The following is a 27,585-nucleotide window of genomic DNA, read 5'->3' as shown; positions in this document are numbered from 1 at the left end:
ATTAAACTGTATTAAATCAATGGGAGGCAAAGATACAGAGTAGAGATGGCATTTTGTAGGAAACCCCTAGTTACTTTGGGAAGAATCTCAGAGAAAAATCACAGAAGCCTACAATTCCTTATCCAAAAGATTTGAGACCATAGGAACTTGGAATTCATGATTTTTCAGATTTTGGAGACATAAAATAATGCACATATGCATATTATATAATAACTGGAGCAAGGTCTAACAGAGCAGACAGTAATAAAACATGCTATATATCTGCAGCAAAAAAAAAAGAAAGAAAAGGAAGAATACTTATACTTAGTGAAACAAATAACCTTATGCAATTTAAATTTTGGTTATTTTGCTTTACCATGAACTATTAAAAACTTATTTTCAGAGATTTTTAGATTTGTAAATTTTGGCTGAGAGAATGTAGGCCTATACTCCAAATAACTGGTAGCGAGGTGGCCAGAACTAACCAGAAATATTCTCTGAGATAAGATGGGTTAATAGAATGCTCAGTTTCCTACAATATAGGATATTAACTCATGCATTTAGCTCCTATTTATAACTATACAAGTATGCTTAGTCATGCAATTCCAACCCCAAGCTTGGCTGATTGTTTTGTCTATGCCCTCTATGATTAGATCATAATGTACTAACAATTCTGTTAAATTCAATGTTTAAAAGAAGCACAAGTTTCTTTACACAATTATTGATGGGAGATAACTTTGCTAACAGACCAAGCTTAAGAAAACTATCATGGTTGTAAGATATGGAGAGAATTTCTTTTTTTAAATGATAGACCTCTAATAAGGAACATGTAACTGTAATTTTCAAACCTGACTTATAGTTGATACTTCTAGAAGTAAGAAAAATGTGGTGACCAAAGAAAGTTAACCTGCAGGGTAAATCATGGGTTAAAGCCAATTGTTTTTATCAAATCTTCTTATTTTAGTTATCTTCCTAGAACCTCAACCCCATAAATTTTCTAAATGTTTTTATTAGCAGAAAGTACAATTCACTTACTAAATTTACAAAAACAACTTGCTATCTGCTCAACTGATGAACTATAAGATGACATCGTGTGCCCTTCAGTGGAGTGTTGGGTACTCAGATGCTCCAAGGGCTGAAGCAGGTCCTTTGTCTTCTCAGCACATGGGCCTAAGTGGAATGGAACCTGCTTCCCTCAAATGTGAAAAGGACTGGGGAAAGTGGTGGGCCAATCTATTGCCTGGGATGCATTGACAAGGCTGAGATCAGCAGGCAACATTATTTGCAGCACAGAACATAAAATCTGACATTCCCTCGGTCGAATTCTCTGCTCACCACTACCAAGCCAAGGACTTGACTTTTGAATTTGTTTTCATCTAGTTCATCCCTAGAAACTCAAAAGACCTTTCCCATCAAATCCTAACAGGTAAGCAAATGGTAGGAGTTGGATATTATTGATACAGTCAGATGAATCAAGTGCATCCAGTATCCTTTATCTCTCAGCCAAATCAGAGAACCTACTTTCCCAGAGAATAACAATCATTACAGTCCACTGAGTCTTGCGTTTCCAATTGTTTCTGTGGCAGCTGGCTACTGGGAAGTTGCTAGGGAATTGAAAGACGGCAGCGTGGGGAGGGCAGATGGCTCCTTTGGGTTTATTTCCACTAAACGTTGCAGCTGTGAAACCCACTAACGTTCCAAGTGTCATATAAAATGCTTGAAGAAAGGGCCTAGTTAAGGAGGAGCCAAAGAGCAGCCATCCTGATGTGTTTCTTTTTCTACTGTTGTAGGTGAAGCCCCCATAAATATTAAATGCAGATACCAGATGCATAACAAACTAATCAGCCAGAACTCAATCCAAAAGTGTAATCAGACCACGGGAATCGCTGAAACTGATTACAGCCAGTATTTTCTTTACTAAAGGAAAACCCAGTAAGATAGCAACTGCCAAAGGAAACAATAAAGGCAGCAAAGGGTGGGACTTAATTGGTGAAAGTAATTTTAAGAGCAGACAATATTTATTTTTATCATTAGAATGAGATTGTATTGATTTTCCTATTTGTTTCTGAGCACACAAAATGTTCTGAAGACATCCTGCAAATACCACAATAATATGCCTAATGTATATTAAGATGTCAGGAGAACCAAAAAAAGGTGGAGTTGAATAATATCTCAATTAAAATGCACACACACACACACACACATACACAAATACCTGTGTGTGTCACTTGAAAAAAAAGTGAATCAAATGATGTAGAATTTTTAAATAAGTCATGGATACCTAAAAACCATATAAAAATATGTTCATATAAAGTATAATTCTGTAATAAAATGTAGGTAATTCTTCCAATGTTTATAACTAATAAAGACTGACAAAAACTCTAAATTTGGGGGAAAAATTACATGTGCCTGTTTTGTTGACAGCCTTTCAATGGGATACCTGAATTTTACAAAGCACATCAGAAACCACTTCATGCAGACCACTTTACTACTTCATCCTTGGAATGTCCTTACTTTGAAAAGTTTGTAAAACTATAAGATCAAGTTAACAATTACATAATTTCACCAAAGTGGAGATCCATGTTCACAAGATGGAACTAAAGAGGATGACTGTGGTGGGCCTGTTGGGTGGGCACTCACATGTCCCACCCCGCATGCACTCACATGTCTGTTTGCATGCACATGCATGTAAAGATGTCCACTGGGTCTTGTCTCTACATTGAAATACAAAATATATATACAATGAGACTTATACGACTCTCTGCAGTGATGCAGTATTAATTGCGTGATTTAATTTGGTTCAAAGTAAGGTCAAACTCTTTCTTATTACTGTATTTTTGCTCTGATTTTTTTTCCCACCATCTCTTCATGGATGCATAAAACTGAATGTTTTCAGAATAATCCGGGTCACCTCTTGAATGCTTTGCTGCTTAAAAATTTCTTCCACCAGATACCCTAAATCATCTCTCTCAAATTTAAAGTCCTTAAAGTCCCACATATCTCTAGAGCAGGGGCAAAATACTGCCAGACTCTTTGCTAAAGCATAACAAGAGTCACCTTTATTCCAGTTCCCAACATATTCTTCCTGTCTTCTTCTTCTGTTTTTTTTTTTTTTTTTTTTTTTGAGACAGAGTCTTGCTCTGTTGCCTAGGCTGGAGTGCAGTGGCACGATCTTGGCTCACTGCAAGCTCTGCCTCTTGGGTTCACGCCATTCTCCTGCCTCAGCCTCCCAAGGAGCTAGGACTACAGGCACCCGCCACCAAGCCTGGCTAATTTTTTTGTATTTTTAGTAGAGACGGGGTTTCACCGTGTTAGCCAGGATGGTCTTGATCTCCTGACTTCGTGATCCACCCACCTCAGCCTCCCAAAGTGCTGGGATTACAGGCGTGAGCCACCGTGCCCAGCCTCTTCTTCTGAGCCCTGTAAACTGTTCCAACCTCTGCTTGTTATTCAGTTCCAAAGTTGCTTCCATATTTTCAGGTTATCTTTATAGCAGTACTCCACTCTACTTGTACCAGTTCTCCGTATTAGTCTGTTTTCACACTGCTATAAAGAAATAACAGAAACTGGATAATTTATGGAAGAAAGAGGTTTAATTGACTCACATTTCTTTATGACCGTGGAAGCCTCAGGAAACTCACAGTTATGGCAAAAGGTGAAGGGGAAACAAGGGATGCCTTACACAGTGGTAGGAGAGAAGTGTAAAGCGGCAACTTCCAAACACTTTTAAAACCATCAGCTCTCGTGAGAACTCCCTCACTATCATGAGAACAGGATGGAGGAAACTGCCCCCATGATCCAATCACCTTCCAACAGGTCCCTCCCTTCCCTCAACACACAGAGATTACAATTTGAGATGAGATTTGGGTGGGGACACAGAGCCAAACCATATCAGGGTATGTACACATACTTAGAAGGCATAAGTTCTGATGTTTGGCATAGAACAGGGTGACTAGAGTTAACTGCAATGTATTATACATTTCATAGTAGCAAGAAGAGATAACCTGATTGTTCCCAACACATAGAAATGATAAATACTCAAGGTGATGGAAACCCCAAATACCCTAACCTGATCATTACACATACCAGCATATAAGAAAGTATCACATGTACCCCAGAAATATGTAGAATATTATGTATCCATACACAATTTTTTAAAATAAGGATAGTATCTTCTCTACACAAAATTTACTTTATTTTTTATACTAACTGAATCCTATGAAACAACTGTCTTTGGCTACTATAAATTGCTCTTTCTCTTTCTTACATTACATTATATATTTTACATGTACCTATTTCCCCATAGAAAATAGATTTTAAACACACACACACACACACACACACACACAATATAATGAATATTAAGTATACTAATTTATAATTACTTGGGTAAGAACCATGCAGGAGAGAGAGAAAGAGGAAGAAGGGACCTAATCAATGATGTATCTATATATCTCATATATCTATATATCTCATATATAGATATATGAGATATATAGATATATGAGATATATAGATATATGAGATATATATATATATATATGCTCCGACTTTTTTACAAATTGTATGGATGGCAAATACAGACAGCCTGACAAATAAAATAGCAGATTTTCACTTATACTTCCCAACTGTACTGCTACCATTGAGTAATTCAAAATCTCTTAGACTAACAAGAGTTCTTAACCTTTTTTACACCATGAACCCCTTCAACAATCTGGGGATGTCAGTGAACCCTTTTTCTCCAACAATGATTTAACATTTGCAAATAAAATACATATGACTATAAAGGATAATTAAAATCAGAAAAATCTTAAAATCACAATATGAAAATAAATATGAGCATATCTTTGTATACGTTAATATATAAAAGAAAACATTGAAAGTATAATAGACCAACCTTTAACAATGATTTTCTGCAAATGTTGAGATTCTACTGCTTTTAAGAATTGCCTTTATACTTAATGTATTTTTTTTAAATTGAGGTAACATTGACATAATATACATTAACTACACAATTCAGTGGCATTTAGTGCATTGACAATGCTGTATAGCCACCAACTCTCTCTAGTTTCACAACATTTTCATCTTCCCGAAAGAATATCCAACACCATTAAGTAATCACTCCCCATTCTCCACCCTCCCACCAACCGCATCTCCTTACAACCACCAATCTGCTTTCTGTTTTTATGGATTTGCCTTTTTTGGATATTTCATATAAAAGAGAATTATACAATATGCGCATTTTTGTGTATGTCTGACTTCTTTCACTTAGCATGTTTTCAAGGTTCATCCAAGTTGTAGCATGACAACTTGCTACACTTTGAGGGTGGAGTAACACTTCATTGTACGTGTATATTATGATTTGTTAGACTAACAGGAGATTAGTCTATGGAGATTCCTCCATTGATGGACATTTAGGTTGCTTCTGTACTTTGGCCATTATGAATAATTCTACTGTAGACATTTATGTACAAGTTTCTGTGTGGGTATGTTTTTATTTCCTTTAATTGGAATTGCTAGGTCATGTCATCATTCTACTTTTAACTTTTTGAGGAAATGTCACACAGTTTTCTACAGTGGTAGTACCATTTTATATTCCCACCAGCAATGTACAAGAGTTCCTATTTTCTCCATTTTTGCTAATACTCTTTGTTTTCCACTTTTTAAATTATAAGTATCCTAGTGAATATGAAATGGTATTTCACTATAATTGTGATTTGCATTTCCCTGAAGAATAATGATGTTGATAACATTTATAGGGTCTCATTCTGTCACCCAGGTTGGAGCACAGTGGCACGATTACAGCTCACTGCAGCCTCAACTTCCCCGACTCAAGTGATCCTCCCACCTCGGCCTCCAGAATAGCTGGGACTACTGGTACGTACCATTGTGCCTAGCTAATTTTTTAATTTTTTTATAGAGATGGGATCTCACTATGATGCCCAGTCTTGTCTCAAACTCCTGGACTCAAGTGATCCTCCCACCTTAGCCTCCCAAAGTGCTGAAATTACAGGCATGAGCCACCTTGTCCAGCCCTATGTCCTTTGCAGAATTGAGTGACTCGTCTTTTGTTGCTGTGCCATAGGAGTTCCTTATATATTCTGGGTATTAGACCATTAACAGATGTATAATTTGCAAATTACTTTTCCCATTCTGTAGATTGTCTTTTCACATTCTTGATAATGACCTTTGATACACAAAGGTTTTTAAATTTTGTAAACTTCTTCTATTTCTTTCTTTCATTGCTCGGGTTTCTTTTTTATTACAGCAAACATGTAAAATGATAGATAGATAGATAGATAGATAGATAGATAGATAGATAGATATTTAACAAAAATAAAGCCAGTATTCCACATACAGTACCTTCATACATCTTTTCTGCAAACACTGTGTGTCAAGTATCTTCATTATTACCATGAAGAAACTAGGGCTCTGGTCAACTTAGGAATTTGCCAAAGACTGCACATGTTAACAGGGGAAAAATCTTCTGTCTTTGAACACTAGGCAATAGTATTAGTTTGACAGATTAAAGGTGAATAATTAATCATGTGGCATTACTTGTGCTCATGGAAGCTAAATATTTTTTCATTCAATAAATATTTGTTGAGTTCTTCCTATGTGTCAGGTGCCATATCAGCTTCTAGAAATAGAACAGTGAACAATACGGGCAGAATTCTTGCCCTCAAGATGTTTTCAGATTAGTGAGAAAGACAGATGTCAACCCCAGAAGTGTAATTATGAGAGGGGAAGTGCACTGTGCTATGGGAACAAGTCATAAAACTCTCCCCACAGGAATACTTATCAGTACATTTGGACACTTTAGTATATTCCATATGCCACTTTCTTATATGTTGCTTTATATTTTTTCAAATTGTTTCAAAGGTACAAGTTTTCCCTGATTACACTGAAAGCTCTTTAAGGAGGGAAACCATATGTGATAATTCTAGTGTCCTTCACAGTGGTATGCATTTCACCGGAACAGGAAATAATTATTGAGCACAATTAGAATGGAGAGAAGGAGTTAAGGAGTCAGGAATAATGAATCCTTAGTACACACTAGTACGGTAATTCGTGAAGGATTTATAATAAATAATAGTTAATGTTTATTCAGCCCTCGCTGCCATTAAGAGATGGTGTTTTGAGGAGTTCAAACTTGATTTATGTAATATAGAATAAAAAGAGTGGAACGAGAATTCAAAACTAGGCAAGCTGACTCCCAGGGCTCATGTACATAACTCCTCCATATTGTCACCTACTTAAGAGATCAAATTTTGACAACTGTGTAAATATTTCGTAGCTAAACTGCAAAGTCCATATACAAAAGCATGTGCATACACATGCAAACATGTACACATGCACAATATTGCATGAATCAAAATCACAAGCTGCAGTGGAACTGTGATAACTAGGGCAAAGGAGACAGAAACAAAGATTCCAAAAATGGTCAGTAAACTAAAAATATATGTTGAGTAATAACATCAGTAATTATTATAATAAGAAAGAGGTCTGGAAAAGGTGACATAGGAAAAATCCCACCCTATACTTTAAGGTATCCTATTTTTCTTTTCTAAAACCAATCATCCCAAGAGGGTTCCATCTGTAATCTACCACAACAAAATAACGTGGCTTCGAGAAAATGACATACTAGAGGGACTATTACCTGCAGGATGCGGCATACCCCAAACCTACCTTTAACATACCTATAATGAAAGTCGTATACTGGTTATGCTCACAAGACTGTCAACACAACATAACTTTGACCTGATATCTACAAAGTGGTGACCTTGAGGAGAAAACCAAGCAATATTGTTTCTCAGAATGGCATAGTTGGTCACTAGTGTAATTTTTAATGTTATTTTATATGTATGGGAATACTAAATGTTGTATACCATAAAAGAAGGTGACCAAGTAAAACCTGTAGACTGGCAAATTACTTCTCCATGTGGTAAACTTGTATAATATTTTGGTGTGGCAAAGTAGGAATTTAACCACACAATTCTAGTCTATTGAGGCAAATACGGCTATATTTCTGAAAAACCGTGTCTTGCACATATTCTACATACCCCTCACTGTAAACTATTAAAGCAAACTCAAATCTATAGGACAAGATTAAACGCTGAATATTTTTGAAAAACATGAGCTATTAGCTGTTGGTTGACAAAACTCATTATATTTTTATCTTTTTCTTTTTTCTTTTAAAAACTTTTTTAAATTAGTTATTTCTAAGCCTATGCACTTTGAAAACATGGAAGAACAAGAGCTCCACTTTGCAGTATTGTGGATTGAATAATTTTCCAGCTAACTACTACTATTTCTAATAAGAAGAAGAGATTAAAAGGTGGAAGTTTTGACTTCCTACTGGCAAGGCGAAAAAGAAAGAAAATTTAACACCTGCGGTGAAAATAACTCTGAAACGTATCTTCTTCCTTACTTCCTTAATTTCTTATGAATAGGTTTTGTTTCAATGCTCTGTATAAAAATTGTTTAAAACTTGGAGTGTGTTTTCCCACAGAAACCACGTCATAATCAGAGGCTGGGTGCTCATGCCATGCTATAATCATGAGGCTTTCTGCTCAGTGTTACACAGTCCACATTACCTGAGCAGGAACTGGAAGAAACGAACAAAAATAGACTCCCATGGATGCTGATTTCTACCTACTAATTGGTCAAAGACTTCAGTCCCCTAAACCCAAGCCCCAAGCTGCTTCTGAGATGTCCTTAGGTCTGGAATCCACCATGGATACAATACTTTTAAATATTCCTCCGGAGCCCAGCAGTACCTGGAAAGAAGCCAGCCCAGTTCTCCAACAGGAGTCACGGGATGTGGACTGGCAGCTTTCCATGGTCTGTGCAGAGATCTGTAGGAGCTTGCTGAGTAGGGGGAGCAATTTCAGCATTTTTATATTTTGGCACCTATCTTCCTATGAGCACAAGAAAGACAGCCCTGAGCAGTGATACATAGCTTTTGCTTCTCCTCCCTTCCCATCAGCTGTCGCTTCTGCTATCAGAGTGCCCGCCACGAACAGCCTCCCCACTCGTAATTTGCTGCGGCTAATCTGTCATCTGAGAAATCAGATGACCAGAGCCATTAGAACTATGTGTAAATTTAGAGCCAAGCTCTGAAAGACAGCCAGAGACCCTCTCCTTTAGGAGATCTTGTAGCAGGCTTCCTGGCAGCCATCTCCTTTCTTTTCAAAGCTGTTCTTATCTAATTCCCTGCTTGACAGTCTCAAAAGGCTGACCTCCATCTGCAAGAGGAGTTCCTATTGCACGGTAAGTGAAGAACACACCAGAATGGAAAAAGGAGACACATAATCTAGTGCCTGTGCCAACACCTACTCTGGGGACCTTCAAACTCACAAAACCTCTCTGTGTTCTATATCCTCACTGGTAAAATGGGTATAACTATACCTGTCCTGCTTACAGTGAGGTATAATGGATCAAACATTTTCTACTGCTTTAAGAATGAGTTATTATGAAATCAATGTCTTTAAAAAGAACAATCATCATTCTCAGGGGTCTGTAAACTACAGATGCAGGCCAAATCCAGCCTGCTGCCTGTTGTTGTGAGTAAAGTTTTGTTGGAACACAGCCTCACCCTCTCCTTTATGTAGTGTCTATGGCTTCACTTATGCTACAATAGGAGAGTTCAGTAGTTGTAACAAAGATCATACGGACCACAAAGCAGAAAGCATTTACTATCCAGGCCTCTACAGAAAAAAGTGTTTCTGATCCATCTTAAGATATTTTTAAAAAGTATTATTTTTAAGCAAACAAGGTTTCATTGTCCCACACAAAAAAGGGCAATTACTTAATATGGCATATTTCCCAACATAGTTTGTACACTTAACAGAAACCTTCAATAGAAAGTTACATTAATAACACACAAGAAATTCATTACACAAATTATCTGCTATACAAATCCACTACTGTGAAAAGAGTAGTACTCAGAATTATTTTAAATTCAATTCTTAAAAGAATAATTAGCTCAGAGCTAAGATTTATTTCTGGTATGTAATTTAGGGAAAATAAAATCAGTAATACATTATTACCCCTATTGTGTCTCACAGCAATGAGGGCGACCAAGCCTCCCAGAGTTGTCAGTGCCAAATACACTGTGGGAGCTCAAATATTAATCAAAATGACATCTGCAATATTTTCCTTTCCTAATCAGGCCTAAACATCATGGGACATCCGGCAAATCAATAAGCAAAACTAGATGCCCTCATCACTCCTAACCTGGCAGCACCACATTTTTAGCCAGAGGACGAGGGCCCTCAGTGTCACATAAACATTTCTTTACCTCAGTTGTTTGCCAGTCCCAAGAGTGTGTCCACCTATGACCCCAAAATTTACCCTGTCATCCATCTCACTATGCCACCTATCACAGAAAGAAACACCCCTTATCAGTCCAAGATAAAATAGGCACAGTGGTACATGACTCTAGAATATGCTTACGTATTGTGCCAAAGAGACTCGTAAGTAGAGTGAGAATAGGCTCTTACAAAGTATTTGTGAAAAACGGAAGAGGCCTCAAAACTTTTCCTCTATAACCAAGGAAGGGTGGCACAGGGACTTATGCTACACCCCATACTTCCCAAGCTCCCACCAAAGCAGACTTTTGGCAAGTTGAAAATTAATTACTTTTGGCTTCAAGCCCCTTTTCCTGCCTTTTCTTTCTAGGCCCCTTTCCTCAAAACTCTTATCCCACTAACACCTCCTATTTTCTCTCTGTGGGCTCTGGAGTTGCTCTAGTGCTGAGAGATCTGATAAATACCTTTATGTCAATTTATTCCTCCTTCACGTAGTTAGAGGACGCAGAGTGCTGGAGAAATGAAAGTAGGAATAGGTCTGTTCACACATGGAACTAAGTGTGAACCCTATGGAGAGAAGAGCAAAACTAAAAGGCCAAGGGCCAGGAAAAATTGACTGGAGTAGGAAATACACAGACCTTCACCTGAGGAGGTGAAATATACCCTGTGAACTCCAAAACCCTAGGGAAGACTTGAAGCAGAAAGCTAAGGACCCGCTTACAGTTGGGCAGCCAGGATCTGAGAGCCACAACTGGCCAATGTTAAGGTGAATTAATTCATACTCAATCTACTGAGGTAAGAGCACTTGGATTAATTAGTTCACTCATTCATTTATCATTCATGTGCCAGGCACATCCATGAGTAAGTGTATTCCATACCTTCAAATAGCTCTTTTCAGCCTGTTTTGGCTTTAGTTGGTATTTTCCCCCTAGCTTTATGAAAATATAAATGGAAACACTTCCTGATCTCAGACCATTCAACCTTTATAAGTAAAGAATAAAACAGAAATCAAGTACAGTAAACATGATGGAAGCATCTTAGCCGGCTGAAATCTGGCTTGGAAAAGAAAACATAATTCACTAAATTGTAACCAAAATTAAAATTGCAGAGATTAAAGGCAGAACACAACAAAGGCAACACCAGACACAAGAATAAAGGAACGACATGAACTTATTCAAAAGGAATGAATGTGATACAGCAAGTTGGGCCACCGGCCACCTTCACAGGGTGTTGTGAGGCTCAAATGAGGTGGTCAATGGGATTGTGTCTAAAGAAGTGAAGAGGCACATCACAAATGTGAAGGTCTGGGTAGAATCATTAATACTATCATCACCAATTACAAGCTCATCTTAAGATGAGTTGAGATTGTTTTTAAACTATTAATATAGATAATCAAAAGAGGAACAACTTATATTCTATAGGTTACTTTGGCACTAAACCTATGCATACTGTTTGATATGGAAATTCTAAAACAAACTTTAGGAGATTCCTCAGTTAAAGCCTAGTATGTCCATAATGACAACTCTATCGATTATTGTCCATGTGACAACCCATTCCGTCCTTTCCTACCCTTCTGGGTCCTTCCTTTTTTGTGCACAGGGAGGCTGGCTGATGCCTAGAACTGAATGCCCTTCCTCTCTCACTTTGAGTGGATTAAATTAATGGAGGTGATTGCAGAAGAAGAAAGAATTTCTTCCAACCCTCCCCTCTCTATGTGAGTCCTCCATCTCTGGCAGGAGCGGCTTCTTTTCTATGACTTCATGGGGTGACCACTCCTCCTGAGCTTCAACTCTCACTGGGTTCCAACAACAATGTTTTCTCCTCTTTTTGCTTCAGTCCTGGAGGTGGCCAGAGCTTCCTGATGCTGCCAGTGCCTGGGTGCTGGAGGCCCTCACCATCCATTCCTTGTCTGGTCCCTAATCCCTGCCCACACCTCTATAAATAGTCCTTTCATTCAAGTCTCTTCATTTGACCCATCTGGGTTGACTTCAGTTTCCTGCCAGGACTGTGACTGAAGTACAATATAGACTAAAATACAGTAAATATCTATTTATTGACATAGAAAAATGTCTGACAGAAAGTAAATCAAAATATTAATAGCACTTATTAAGTAGTAGGATAGGATTATTTGTTTTTCTTTATATTTATTTTTCAAACGTTCTTCAACATTTGGTTATGTATTTGAGGGAGTATAAAAAAGAAATAACAAAATTAAAATACAGAATGGGAATAAATATAATCTCAAGAAGTACTAATGGTTTGGCTTTGCTTTACTTCCCACTCTGCCAAAGAAATACATAAATAAAAAGTTACATAGCCTAAGGGTATCCCAATGGGAAAAGGGGACCATAAACACTCGTGAGTGCCCAGACATTTATTTATTCTTGCTGGATTCTATCACCCATGAAAAATATGTTTAGTTACCAAGTGTTCACAATTGAAAAGCAATTGGGCACATTAATAAGCATATGTGATTTACAGGCTTATATTTTACAAGCAGAAGTCAAGACTTTGCTGCACTCGTTGATAATAACAATAGTCAACTATTACTAAGGGCTAACCACCTGCAGGTACTGTTTATAAGCATTGTAGGTATTAGCTCATTTAATCCTGACAGGAAGGCAGTATTATTACCCCATTTCATAGATGAGGAGATTGACAAGCAAAGAAGCAATGTAATATGATCTGAGGTCCTATTAACAGGCTCTGGAGGCAAGCCCAGGCTTTACGGCCTATTTTATCTATTATAATTAACTGTTGCTCAAATCAAGAGTTCCAAAACTCTCCTAATTTTGTGTATATTGTGCAAAGAACGAGCAAGACCCTCAAACTGGTTCACCACTTATTAGTTGTACAGTCTTGTACATTTATGTATCACATCTGCAAATTCCTCATCAATAAAATGGTGAATAATACTCCTCCGACCTACCTCAGAAGTTGTGAGAATCTGTGAAAATGAGCAGGAAAGCTCATCAAAGCTATAAAACAATTTACAAATGTAAGGCAGTATTAGGTTGCACCCTCTAAACACTAGTACATTAGTCATCATCACTTACACATGACAGTCAAATGCAAAGAAAATAGCAATTATTTTGGTGAAGTATGGCTCTAAACTATAATATTATAAACTATCCAGTCTGTTAATAACACCCAACATAAAACCACCACTGATTAATCAATAAAAATCATGCTATAGTTTCAGTGAAATGTACTCTCAGACGAAATCCCCTGACTCACGTCCATCAATTACCTCACCTTATTTGATATGTTCCAGCATTTTCTGGAAAGTATTACTCTCAATCTTCAGTTATGTAGTAATTTTTTTTTTAATTTTAAAAAGTTCAAACTCTACATTCTCTATGATATGATATCAAAAGTTCAATTGAGCCACTCAGTTTTCAGTTTCCCTGACTCAACTTTTTGGAGTTTTATAATTAATTATATTCCATTATTACTGATCATCAATTAGCTCGAAATGTTGCTGAGATGGTGAGCATGCTGAAGAAAGCAGAATTTAATGATAATTTGAGACCAGTAGGACACTAAACTTCTCTCTTGTTAATAATTAAAGTAGATAACTTATGTTTTTATTTATAGCTTCCAGAAATATCCGGCTCATTCCTGTGCACTGCCCTGTCAGCTAATCATCAGTTGGTCAGGATCTGACTTGGGCCATTGTGTTTTATTTTGCACACGTATCTTTAACTGAAGCCATTAAATGCAGCCCAAACAAAGGTTAAAGCAAGTGAGGTCATCACCGTATCTTCTCTGAAACTTTCCATCTGGTCAAATGCTTGTACATCATAAATACATAAAGAATGAAAGGGGTAAAATTTCAATTTACCTGTTTCAATTTCCCAGATATAGACTGAGTCATCTGCACATCCAACAATTAAAAAATTCTCAACCGGGTGCCATTTTATCATCCTCACAGGAAAAAGGTGCTTCCGGGCATGCAGGAGGCAACTCTTTCCCTCAAGGTGAAGGAGGGCCACGGAATGGTCACTGCACACACAGCAAATTATCTGCTCACCCCTTAGCTGTGAAAAAAACAACATGCTTATGTGAGTAAATAGTCAAATGCTTTCTTTATGAGTAAGTCAGATTTTTTCCCCCAGTAACATAAAAAAGTTTTGTTAAAGCCCCATTTACAAAAAGGATATTTCTGCTTTCTACAGCAGCTTTCCATGTAACCCTCTACAGAGGAGCTTTAAACACAGAGTAGAGTCTAAGCTCAACAACTTCTCAGGAAGGTCAAAAGATGAATCCAGGACAGATCTACTTATAAGATAAACGAAGGACTTGGCCATCACTCAGCAAATTCAGGCAGCGAGGCAGACATCGGAAATAATGCAGAATAAAATAAACCCCAGAACTAATTTGTTGCCACAAAAAGAAGCTATTTGTAGACACAAGCTTAGGCCCAAGGGTATCATGAGCTGATATTTTCCACTTAAAGCCTCAAAATGTGATTTGGTGCTGTTCCCAGAACTATACAGATTCTAATCCAAACAGGAAACTCGGTGTAGACACAATCTAAAAGAGGTAAGCATTAGATAGCTCCAACTGAATGTATAGCCTCAAAGACATAAGGACCAAAAATAGGTTCCCAGGACAACAATCCTTAAGATGCTTTTTAAAAAGTCAGCATGTGGTTACCTTGAACAGGTTAGGACAATTACTATCCAAGGTGGATTCTAATGATCTAGCCAGAATTTTGGCTGTTTTGTTTAAAGCATCAGTTTGGAGACCTTGAGACGCCCATTACTCATTATTAACCTCTCTGGAGGCGGGGATGCGGGGAGGAGTGGGGTACATGTTTTCTTTCCTAATTCTTTATTAAGTGCACTCCAGAAATCGTAAGGAAAAAAAAAATCACAAAATGGCAGGTGTGATAGATCTGGAGCCTAGACTTGCAGAATGGATCATATGTCATTTTTCCCTAACCATTCTATCTCCTGGAGAACCTGCCCATCCCACGGCTTCTAGAACAGGCAGTCCAACGTGCTCCAGGAAACTTACATACATACACACACATACCATGTGAACACAAATCTTATGGTTAGGAATAGACTATGGAGAAATAATGTGTATAAGCCAATTAACTGACTTAAAAAATCATTTTACCTGTGTTACCATGTCCTTTTACTACAGAGGGAACTCAAAAGTTGGTTGTTCATGTTTTTTTTTTTTTTAAATGTCAACTTTACAAAAGCTGAATTTAAGTTGACATTTCATGAGAAAATTCTACCTAAAGCAATTTCATTTTGCCCATAACAAGGTAGATGCTCACAAACTTATTAAAGCTCATTCTCTGTTAAATAAATGAATAAGCAAATAAAAACCCATTTAAGAAGAAAATGTGCTGGGCGCAATAACTGATGCCTGTAATCCCAGCACTTTGGGAGGCAGAGGTGGGAAGATTCCTTGCACCCAGGAGTTGGAGACCAGCCTGGGCAACAAAGCAAGATTCTGTCTCTACAAAAACAAAAATAAAAAACAGTAGCTGGACTACATGCCTGTAGTCCCAGCTACTTGGGGGGCTGAGGCAGGAGGATCCCTGGAGCCCAGAAGGTTGAGGCTGCAGTGAGCCATGATCACGTCACTGTACTCCAGCCTGGGTGACAAAGTGAGACCCTGACACACACACACACACACACACACACACACAGAAGACAAATGTAACTATTTATTAATATTATTATAAAAAGAAATTCTTGACAAGGTCTTGCTCTGTTGCCCAGGCTGGAATGCAGTAGCATGATCTCGGCTCACTGCAAAGTGGAAGTTATTGAAGGTAAAAGTTAATTTCTAGTTTATAGATTCCTATATTGTTTGACTTGTGTTTGCCTTGAGTATCTACTTTTTTTAAAAAAAAAGATAATTCCATTAAAAACGAAGATATAGAACGAGAGGAAAAAAGCAGATGTAAGTACTGGAAGAGAAAGAATTAATTGGCTGTTGTAAAGCTAAGCATTGACTAAATTTTTGCTTTAGAGCCAAATTATCTGTATAATGTAAGTTACAATAATACTACAATTCATATAGAAAGATTAAAAATAAATATATATAAATCATCCAGTTGTATTATAAGTACATAGAACTCATATTTTTCTTTTCTTTGGAAATATGGGTCATTTTTGCTTGTCTTATTAAGTATTTATATAATTTTCAAATTTAGGTGTTATATTTTACTCTTCGTCTTACTTTAAATTTCTCTGGTGACATCAAAAGACTTGTTACTGGACCAGCTTCCAAAAAGAATTTATGCAAAATTTCTTCAGTAAAGATATCCCACAAGATGACACATGACTCTAGGTCCCCAGACAACATCCAACTTTGGTCTAATTTCGAAGAGAGACCATGTGGGTAAAGTAATGAAGTGACACTTTGGTGGTGGCCTTTAAGAACTTTATGAGGGGGAGAATCTGAAAAACAATGAAACACCAAATAATACAGATGTTATTTTTGTTCAGAAAATCGTCCCAAGATTCTCTTTTATAAAATTTTAACATAAGGAAATTACATATAATTAAAGCATGCACTTGGCTAAGAAAACTAGTGAACACCCTTAGATCATCTTGAAAAGCAAGTGCCTCACCAGAAGCCAGAGTATGCTTTTGATGAAGCACTACAGTTAGTTGTTCAAAGTCTATTAATTCTAGGCCAGGCATGGTGGCTCATGCCTGTAATATCAGCACTTTGGGAGGCCGGGATGGGCAGATTGCTTGAGGTCAAGGCTTCAAGACCAGCCTGGCCAACATGGTGAAACCCCATCTCTACTAAAAATACAAAAATTAGCTAGGTGTGGTGGCTCGCACCTATAGTCCCAGCTACTTGGGAGTCTGAGGCAGGAGAATCGCTTGAACCTGGAAGGTGGAGGTTGCAGTGAGTCGAGATCATGCCACTGCACTCCAGCCTGGGCAACAGAGCAAGACTCCGTCTAAAAAAAAAAAAGAAAAGAAAAACAAAGTCTATTAATTCTTAAGGACATTAGTAAGTTACCAATTCCAGTGTCATGGAATAGTAAACACTGTTCTAAAAGCGTGAATACGGCCGGGCGCGGTGGCTCACGTTTGTAATCCCAGCAGTGTGGGAGACCGAGGCGGGCGGATCACGAGGTCAGGAGATCGAGACCATGGTGAAACCCCGTCTCTACTAAAAATACAAAAAATTAGCCGGGCGTGGTGGCGGGCGCCTGTAGTCCCAGCTGCTCGGAGAGGCTGAGGCAGGAGAATGGCGTGAACCCAGGAGGCGGAGCTTGCAGTGAGCCGAGATTGCGTCACTGCACTCCAGCCTGGGCGACAGAGAGAGACTCCATCTCAAAAAAAAAAAAAAAAAAAAAAAAGAGTGAATACTTCATACATTCACCTCCACAAAAATAAATTCAGAATATTACTTATTTTCATTCTTTTTTTTTTTTTTGAGACAGGGTCTCACTCTGTTGACCAGGCTAGAGTACAGTGGTACAATCATGGCACCATAAGACAAAACTTTTATTCCTCAAACTCCCTGGGCTCGGGTGATCCTTCCACCTCAGCCTCCCTAGTAGCTGGGTCCACAGGTGAGCGCCACCATGCCCAGCTAATTTTTGTATTTTTTGCAGGGACAGGGTGTCACCATGATGCTCACACTGGTCTCAAACTCCTGGGCTCAAGGGATCCACTCGCCTCAGCCTTCCAAAGTGCTGGGGTTACAGGTGGTAGCCACTGTGCCCAGCCCGTCATTCTTTAAATTAGAATGACTAAGTCTAGTATACAAGAAAATAAAAGTTTCAGGAAATATTTTTGCTTTGAAAGATGTTAGAGATTACCTAATTCTACCTCTTGGCTTTACAGATAAAGCATCTGAGGCTCAGAGAGGTTAAGTGACTCGCATCCAAGTGTGAAAAAGCAAAGCAAAATGTTTAAGAGTACAGCATTGCTGTTAAATTAATCTGCCTTTTTTTGCCGGGTCTATCACTTACTAGATATGTCACCATAGCGAGTTGCCTTTTCCCTCTTAACCACAGATGTTACATCTGAAAATTTAGGATAATAACAGTCCTTACTTCAGACAAGACTGTTGTGTGGAATAAATAAGATAATGTCTATAATTTTGTAGCACTCTGCTTGGCACTTGGTAGGCATATGGGCATTTCAAGTCACAGCTGTATGAGAGCACAGGACTACTGATGCACTACTGTGCTAGGGGGTTCCTCTTCCCACTAACCACACTGCTTCTTCCTTCATCATTAGCTAAACTCCCCCAAATTGGAAAGAACCATAAACCACAAACTCTCTTTATTCAAACTGAAAATAAACCTCAAAGAATTATTATTATACTTCAGAAACTTCTATTCCATCAGGCACATCCTCACTTTGTATCTCCTAACCCACCAGGATGAATGTTCATTGAGCTGCTACGTCAAATATGGCTTTTTCTTGCTTTCTGGATATTAGGATAAATCAGCCTAGATAAAAACTGCTGGGTCTTCGCTTTTTCACTAACTTTTAACAGCAGCCATTTAGCTGTATACCAGTACATTACCTCTCTTTGGTTCATTGCCATTTACTCCTCCACTTCAGTCAATCACTGAAGCACAAGTCAGTAACATTTAGTAAGTGGCCAAAGATATATACTCACATATCTGTACAGATATACTCACATATATGTACAATAATAATCCATTCTGCATTGTCCATAGTAGCTAAAAACTAGAAAACCTACACACCAATTAATAGGCAATTAAATTAAAGTTCAATTATTACTAATTATTTAAAGTCAGCTCATAAAGAATGAACTCTAAAATATTTTATTTAGATTTGTTTAAGGACATTTGAGTAAAGCATGTAGAATACATTTTTATTTGTGCAATACAATTAAAAGACTGTATGTTGTTATGCTGATATGTGCTTGTACACACATAGAAAATTTCAAGAAGAGTATAAATAAACTGTTATTAGCAGTTGCCTTTGGAGAAAGGAACTGGAAGATCAAGTAAGGAGAAAAACTCATTTCTTATTGTATAGCCTTCTGCTTCAGTTTTTTTTTTTTTTTTTTTTTTTTTGAGACAGAGTGGAGTCTTGCCCTGTCGCCCAGGCTGGAGTGCAGTGGTGCGATCTCGGCTTACTGCAAAGCTCTGCCTCCCAGGTTCATGCCATTCTCCTGCCTCAGCCTCCCGAGTAGCTAGGACTACAGGCGCCCGCCACCATGCCCAGCTGTTTTTTTTTTTTTGTATTTTTAGTAGAAATGGGGTTTCACCGTGTTAGCCAGGATGGTCTCTATCTCCTGACCTCGTGATATGCCCGCCTCGGCCTCCCAAAGTGCTAGGATTACAGGGAGTTTGAAAAAAAAAAAACCTATATGTATGTTTTACTTTAACATTAAAATATGTACATATTTATCAGCAAATGCCAGCGAATTCTTTAGGCCTCTAAATCTTGTTTAGTGCAGTTTGTTGAAATTGCAGCTTTAGATAAATCAAATAAATAGGGTCAAATAAAATTCAAGGACCTTTTACTAAAGAACCACCTTCTAGAAGTCTTGCTTTGGCAGCATTCAAAGCCTGGGTAATGATAATTGTCCCATCTTCACAGCCACATATTAATTTATCAAGACTCGGAATATACTCTGATGAAGTGACTACAGCAGTTCCTGCCCCATCTTTAAGCCCAGAGAAATAGTCAATAATACTTTGTGACACAGTATCATGCTTATCAAAATTATCTTGAAGAGTCCAGGTGGCAGTTACTGGTATATCTAAAAAGAAAACAGACATAAAAAGAAAATTTGGTTTATCAGTGCATCATAGACATGGAAAATATCAAGGCACCCTCCCTTCAAAAATATGAATACAATGTTACAGCCTATCCTAGATTCATATTGCCAGCATTCATCTCTTGTTAAGTTCAATTGATGTTAACATGAATTATACTGGTTATATTAGTATATAAGATCCATAACCTTTGTGTGTGTGTGTTTTTAATTTTTCAATTTTTTTTTTTTTTTTTTTTTTTTTGAGATCGAGTCTCACTGTGTCACCCAGGCTGGAGTGCAGTGGCGTGATTTCGGCTCACTGCAACCTCCGCCTCCTGGGTTTAAGCAATTCACCTGCCTCAACCTCCTGAGTAGCTGGGATTACGGGCGCATGCTGCCACGCCTGGCTAATTTTTTGTATTTTAGTAGAGACGGGGTTTCACCATGTTGCCCAGGCTGGTCTCAAAGTCCTTCGCTCAGGCAATCCACCCACCTCAGCTTCCCAAAGTGCTAGGATTACAGGCATGAGCCACCGTGCCCGGCCTAAGCTTTGTGTTTATACCTGCTTTTATGTTGTCATTTAATACGTAATAGTACACAATAAATTTTTCTTGCTTGTGGTCCCATGTTGCTCAACTTAGAAGAACAGTGAGTTAATTACAAATTCGTTCTCAGAAGACTTGTTACTAGAAATGGAAACTGACTTACCTCTAGGAGAACCATCAAACTTGGATACAGGAACATCAGGGATGTGCCACAAAGTAATTCTTCCTGAGACTTCTCCAGAGAAAAGTACCTTGTAAAAAGGCTCTTTCCTTTCATTCATGTAGCCCATAACAAAGGGATGGCTCTGTTCCAAAACAAAAAGTGAGCTTTTATGTAGGAAATATTCTAACTATAGAGAGATGGCCACTGTTTTTAAATGGAGAAACAAGACTTAATAACTGAAGTAAATCCTTTCAATTTATTTCCCACTGTTTCAACATTTTCAAGTAAATTAAATGAAATAATCTGTGATCTAGGACTAAAGAGCCTTTATAAAACAAGAAGCAAAGTCATTGACCTCAGAAAGTCAATAAAAGTATCTAACATTTACTGACCATGTTGTGTGTGTGTGTATGTGTGTGTGTAGATAGATAAATATATGGCTATGTGCACACATTACTGCAAGGGGCTTTCTACATATTCAGTTAAATAATCCTCACAATAACCCTATAAAATTGGTACTATCACTGTTTTCATTTTACAGACAAGAAAACTTGCAGTGAAGAGATTGATTTGTCTAAGGCAATTAAGGAAGCAATGGGCTTTGAGTCCAGTCATTCTGATTCAGCAACCCATGTCTTGATGCTAAAGATGTTCACTAAGAAGGCTTAATTTCTTTATAGTTCCTTTATAGTTCTAATTGTCAGTTAAAACAGCAACAACTAATATTTGTATACTAATTTTATGTTATTAATATGTTTTCCTTTTGTTGACTATTTCTCAGATTGAACATACTTGATTTCTGATTTCTCAAGTGGCCACAAAGGAAAATGATTCCATAATTTATAATGGTGTGTATATACATATATAATGTTATACATTATATAAATTATGTATAATACTGTACATTGTATCTAAATTCTATATAACTTATGATCTTGCCAAAGCAGAATATGAATATTGGGCACCAGCGCTCTTAAAGCTATGCCTTCACTCGTGAATGCATTTAGAGCATCCCTGGTCCTTTTCAGGGCAGTATAGCTGTTCTTTGGGCAGGTTTGTACATAGAGATTGTGCAAAAAGGATCAAAATCATTTAAGCAATTATAAAAACAAAACCCAAACTCTCTTTGGTGTGGAAATAAGTCATCCTAAAAAGAAAGCCAAGGCCGGGTGCGGTGGCTCACGCCTCTAATCCCAGCACTTTGGGAGGCCGAGGTGGGCGGATCACTAGGTCAGGAGATCAAGACCACAGTGAAACCCCGTCTCTACTAAAAATACAAAAAATTAGCCGGGCATAGTGGCGGGCGCCTGTAGTCCCAGCTACTCGTCTCAAAAAAAAAAAAAAAAAAAAAAGAAAGCCAATTGCTGGTGCTGGAATTAAAGAAGTCCAGGAAAGTGATGCTTCCTAGTCAGAAAATACATGCTTTAAGGTCTGGTTTTAGACACATTAGTGAAAAATTCTATTCATCAGTGATTATTAAAGGCCAAGATATTGCTACATTTAATCTTCACAACAAAGCTATGTAGTAAGTAAACATTGCTATTATCCTGATATGAAAATAGGGAAATTATCACAGAAAATAAGAAACCAATCCAAGGTCATCCAACCAAGATGTGTAATTAATTCCCTATAGTCCCAAGAAATAAGAACATCACAGAAAATGGTTCCAATAAAGTCAGTTTCTAAATAATTTTTTTTTCTTTTTTTTTGAGACGGAGTCTCGCTCCGTCGCCCAGGCTGGAGAGCAGTGGCGCGATCTCAGCTCACTGCAAGCTCCACCTCCAGGGTTCACACCATTCTCCTGCCTCAGCCTCCTGAGTAGCTGGGACTACAGGCGCCCGCCACCACGCCCAGCTAATTTTTTGTATTTTTAGTAGAGATGGGGTTTCACCGTGTTAGCCAGGATGGTCTCAATCTCCTGACCTCGTGATCCACCCGTCTTGGCCTCCCAAAGTGCTGGGATTACAGGCGTGAGCCACCGTGCCTGGCCAATAAATTTTTTTAAGACTCAGAGGGCACTTTGGTGTCTTACAGCCATGATTTTTATAGCTATTTGAAATGGTGTTGATAACATTTGGTTAAATTGGCTACTCAAACTCTCCCACCCTTGTACGCACTTAGAACTGATTGTTCCAACTCCCTGGTTATTCTGATTTGAAAAGGAAGCTCCAAGAGGCTGGTGGGTTACTCAGGTTGGTGGCAGCACAACTCTTCCTAGCTGGTGCTTTGCCCCTGCAGCAACAGTTCCCTGTTGCTCTCATCCCCTCTGCCTTCACCTTCCACATTGCTGCTTCTCACTGCCTCACACTCACCCCTGGGTCCCTCGCTCCTCCTCCTCCTCCCAAACAGTTCCCTCTAGTTCTGCTATTCACCTGAAAACCTCTTCATAGTCCCTTACCATGTGAATTCTGATTTTTCATCACTGTGTCCATCATGAGAGTCTCCATCATCCAGGAGGTAATAAAACATAGCCATTAGCACTGAAATCCCTGGGGCTGACTGCCTGGATTTAAATCCTGGCTTTACCACATCCTAGCTCTACTGAAAGGGCAAGTTGGTTACTGTAGGCAATTTAGCGCACCTCACTGTCTCATTTTCCCTAACTGTGAAATAAGACTAGTAAAAGCACCTGCTATATGGGATTGGTGTGAGGATTAATGAGTAGATAAAGGTGCACAGAATGGTCCCTGACATTTAGTCCCTATTCAATTAATTTTAACAATTCTGGTTATTCTTTTCTCAGAACAATTGAGAAACTCACTCCAAAACCCATTACTGAATTTGGGCTAAACCACTTGAGTTCAAATCCTGGGAATTCACCTCTGGGAACATCAGTTTCAACATGGGATCTTGGTGGCAACTAAAGTAAATGAGGTTGTTTGTATGTTTGACAATAATAAGGACTCAAATGAAGTTTTTATCATCATCATCACCATCATCATCATCACCATTACTCTTAGTTCATGCACACACATTTTTTATTTGCAATCCTTAGGCTGTTTCTATCCCAGCTATTCCCACTTCAGCTTTACTCTGTGGCTGAGACCCTGGGAAATCCAGTTCCTTATCTCAACAGCCAGGACCCCTGCATCACAGGCCTCAGCAATTACCAGCTGTGATTTGAAGCTAGGGAGATCCTCATGCAGCTACTGGAAGGAAAGACGAATCCTCCTTCTTACCACTGTAACTCCATCAGCAGATATGTACATGGGCATTACAAACAATAACTCTGAGAACCTGTTACTGTCAAACCTGGAGATTTAATTCTATGGTATCACTCCAAAAAATGAGTCCAGACAATACTACCTGCCTACAGAGCAGTCTTTTCTAAGCTCACTGAATGTATCAAATTCATGTCTTCATCCTACCACAATGCCTTCATTACTTGGTAACTGCAAGAGAGACTAAGGACTCTTATATTTAGTGAACACTGGTGATGTTTGAATAAGGGGAAGAAAGTCTGACTTTATGCCCTGGATAAAAGACAAGTAAGGACAGGCAGATCAGCTTTTTCCAGTTTCCAATTATTCTATTCATATTTCACTGGCTTCTAGGCATTTCTCGCTTTTAAGATACAGAAACATCTATGGTTGTTTAAATAAGAATTATTGGTAAAAAACCTATAAGTTTATGCCTTCATGTTTTGAGAAACAAAGCAAGGTAACTTCCCATGAGATTAGTTATTTTTTAATTGTTGTACTCTTTCCTCATGGTTATACATAACATTGAAATTTTCAGGAAGAAGCCCCTAAAGGGCACAACTGATCATTGGCTTTCAGGGCAAACTTTGTAAAAATGCATTCAAAGCTAAGGAGGAAAGAGCAGATCCTGTAAAAAATACTAAATATGCTTTTCTGAGTAAGCCCCAATACTGTTTTTCAGGAACCTATTGCTGCCCACAAATAATTTTAGAAATAGTCATTGATGCATGCCATAATTATAAAGTTTGCTTGTGTCCCAGCGGCACTTGGGGTTCCAATTTTTGGCTGACAGTTTCTTAATCAAGTTTTCACAACAAAACCTCACAGATATGTTAAAGGGACAATCACTGAACTATAGGATTTCCAACAGCTATGCTGACTAATTAAGCAAACCATCATTCTGTTAAAAGTAGCATGCTTCCTTGGTTGACACATCAATAATTCAAAACTCTTCCACTCTCCATGAAATACGTTTATGGATAATTAACTGATGACAAAGTCCAAAGGCTTAGGGAAAAAAAAAAAAAACACTTTGGATAACACTACTGAAATAAAATAACTGCTTAAATTTTCAGGCTTCCTAGAGTGTCAAAGGTATGATTCAGTCAAGTAATAAGCTGACAATTATATTCTCAACTCTCTGCCAAAAGCATAATTATATTTGTTTTAACAAGACAATTTATTCATAAGAATAGCTAAATACATCTGAAAATGATACCAATATATGATTAAAGAAACAGAATATAAAACATTTCATAAAGTTGAAAAATTGGAGTAGATACATAAAAATGTTAACAATGTTTTGTCACACCATTTATCACAAGGGTCAGTGAAAAAATGTGTGGTGTGTGTGTATGTGCTTGTACATATATATACACACACACACACAAATGCAGAGAGAGACAGAGAGAGAATGAGAAAGAAAGTAAATATAGCGAAATGTTAGCAATTGGTGAATCTACGTAAAGCATAGATGAATAATTACTGCACTACTCTTGCAACTTTTCCAATTATTTGAAAATTTCCCGATCAAAATAGGTAAATACATACAACAAAGTAAAAAAATCTCAGTGAATATTTACTGCGGTGAAATTGGGAATTTTAATTTCTCCTTTCTTTTCAACATTTATAATTTTCCTATAATAAATACGCATTGTTTCATTGTACACTTAAAATACAGACTTAAACATAGCAGATTTTTAAAGACAAAGTTTTCTCTTTGGTAGCCATTGACAATTAAACTTGATTTTCTCATTAACAACTTGATGGGATGCTTCAATTCAATTTTTTCAAGCCTGATTCTGTGACAGACAAAGCAACACTTATCCAAGAAACTGAGTGAAACAGCTTTGAGGCAGTCACTCTTTTCTTGCATTACCTTATTTTCCTGCACAGAAGTAGAGCACAGTAAATGAGGATAAATGGTCTCTTTAAGCACTCTTCCATCAGCAGGGTATATGCTTTTTGAAAGCCCACTGCATGGCAAAAATAAAAAGCAAAGTTTAGAACTTTGAGGTTCTTTATTCGTTTTTTTCTCCCTCCCACTTTCAAAAGCCGGATGGTACCGTTCAAGTTTCTAAACTCTAGTTAGAAATTGTTGGGTTAATAATTACAAGTGACTTTTTGAAAACCCAGCACCAGCTGTACAAGTTATACATGGTTAATCTCATTCCTCCATCCCCTGCTGTTTTGTACAAAGGCTGAAGCCTACCAAGCCCAGAGTAAATCTTCTAGTGCCAAAGTTGTTTTGTTCTGGTTTTTGATCATGGGCAGCATGCAGGGATTTTTCCATAATAAACCTCCCAAAGTTCATTTTCTACCTGAATGTTTTGTATGCCGCTCCCATCTGAGCCCACCTGTTCAGCAGCTGATAGATGTAGCTGTGACCATCTTCTGTCCAGATGAGGATTCTGTGAGCAGCAATCACTTCTCCACCAGCAAAGAACTGCCCGTTTCTACTAACTTCAGTCAGCAGAAGGGAAAAATCACAATAATCATAAACCTAAAATATGAAGTTGATGCATATTATCAAAGGCTTAAATCTAGTCTGCCAATAAGATGAATATAAATTATGATAGTAATAATATAACAACATAGTAAGCGTTAATAACAGACCATACTGTACTCATATATTAAGATAATATTTTACCATGACTTATTGACTTATATTTATCTTAGGGTAGGTTTCAGGGGATAAAGTTCATCTGGTTATATCATTCCAGAGTATGTACACTAAACATAGAAACCCCAAATCCCAAAATTTCTAAGTAATTTTATTCTTTCCATAATGAGTACTCCAAGTTTTACACTTGAAAATGTATTATGCACATAAAAAATGTATATCACGTAAATCTTTTGTTAGACCATATACTTTTAAATCTTTGTTCAAAAATACATTATCATCATACAAGTAAGACTGTATAGTTTTATTAACTGAGTCATTTATGCAAAACTTTAAAGAAAAATAAATGTTATGAAATGATGGCAACTTAGCTTTTCTTTCTTCGTGGAAATGTCAGTGAACATATTCACAAGAAAATAATGTTTGTCCCTCTTAAAACAAATGTAGTGACAAAGTAGAAAAAGCAAAACATCTAAAAATATAATCAAACTATGTAGGTGAAAAGTATATTTTTAGTTCTAAAGTGTAGACACCAAATTTTGAAAATAATTTAGAGCTAAATATTCATTGTTATTATGGTTTGCTGTTAATACAATTTGGATATACTACTACATACATAATATCTTGGGATACAAAACTGTTGCATATACCATGATATTAAATATGTAGTAGTATATCCTAATTTTATTAATTAGAGAGTTAAAAACTGATATGTCAGGCCGGGTGCAGTGGCTCACACCTGTAATCCCAGCACTTTGGGAGGCTGAGGTGGGCAGATCACACGGTCAGGAGTTCGAGACCAGCCTGACCAACATGGTGAAACCCGGTCTCTCCTAAAAATACAAAAATCAGCCAGACATAGTGGCATGCACCTATAATCCCAGCTTCTCAGGAGGCTGAGGCAGGAGAACTGCTTGAACCCGGGAGGCAGAGGTTGCAATGAGCTGAGATTGTGCTGCTGCACTCCTCCAGCCTGGGCAACAGAGTGAGACTGTCTCAAAAAAAAAAAAAAACTGTTATGTCA

The 27,585-nt window shown here is 37.8% G+C and overlaps 1 protein-coding gene across 1 annotated transcript in view; it reads right to left on the bottom strand.

Annotated features, from left to right (window-relative positions):
* The window catches only part of WDR72 (WD repeat domain 72), a 211,937-nt gene that overhangs the window by 163,523 nt on the left and 20,829 nt on the right, over nt 1–27,585 (bottom strand). Inside the window, exons 7-12 of the mRNA XM_003266945.2 lie at nt 26,296–26,441; nt 25,819–25,914; nt 20,739–20,887; nt 19,788–20,033; nt 16,500–16,720; nt 14,137–14,332 (exon numbers count right to left, since the gene is read on the bottom strand). Of these exons, the coding sequence (XP_003266993.1) occupies nt 14,137–14,332; nt 16,500–16,720; nt 19,788–20,033; nt 20,739–20,887; nt 25,819–25,914; nt 26,296–26,441 (1,054 nt within the window). The remainder of the gene's footprint in view (nt 1–14,136; nt 14,333–16,499; nt 16,721–19,787; nt 20,034–20,738; nt 20,888–25,818; nt 25,915–26,295; nt 26,442–27,585) is intronic.

Source organism: Nomascus leucogenys, chromosome 6 (genome assembly GCF_006542625.1).
Source record: "Nomascus leucogenys isolate Asia chromosome 6, Asia_NLE_v1, whole genome shotgun sequence".
NCBI lineage: Eukaryota > Metazoa > Chordata > Mammalia > Primates > Hylobatidae > Nomascus > Nomascus leucogenys.
This window is presented reverse-complemented; position numbering and strand designations above follow the sequence as displayed.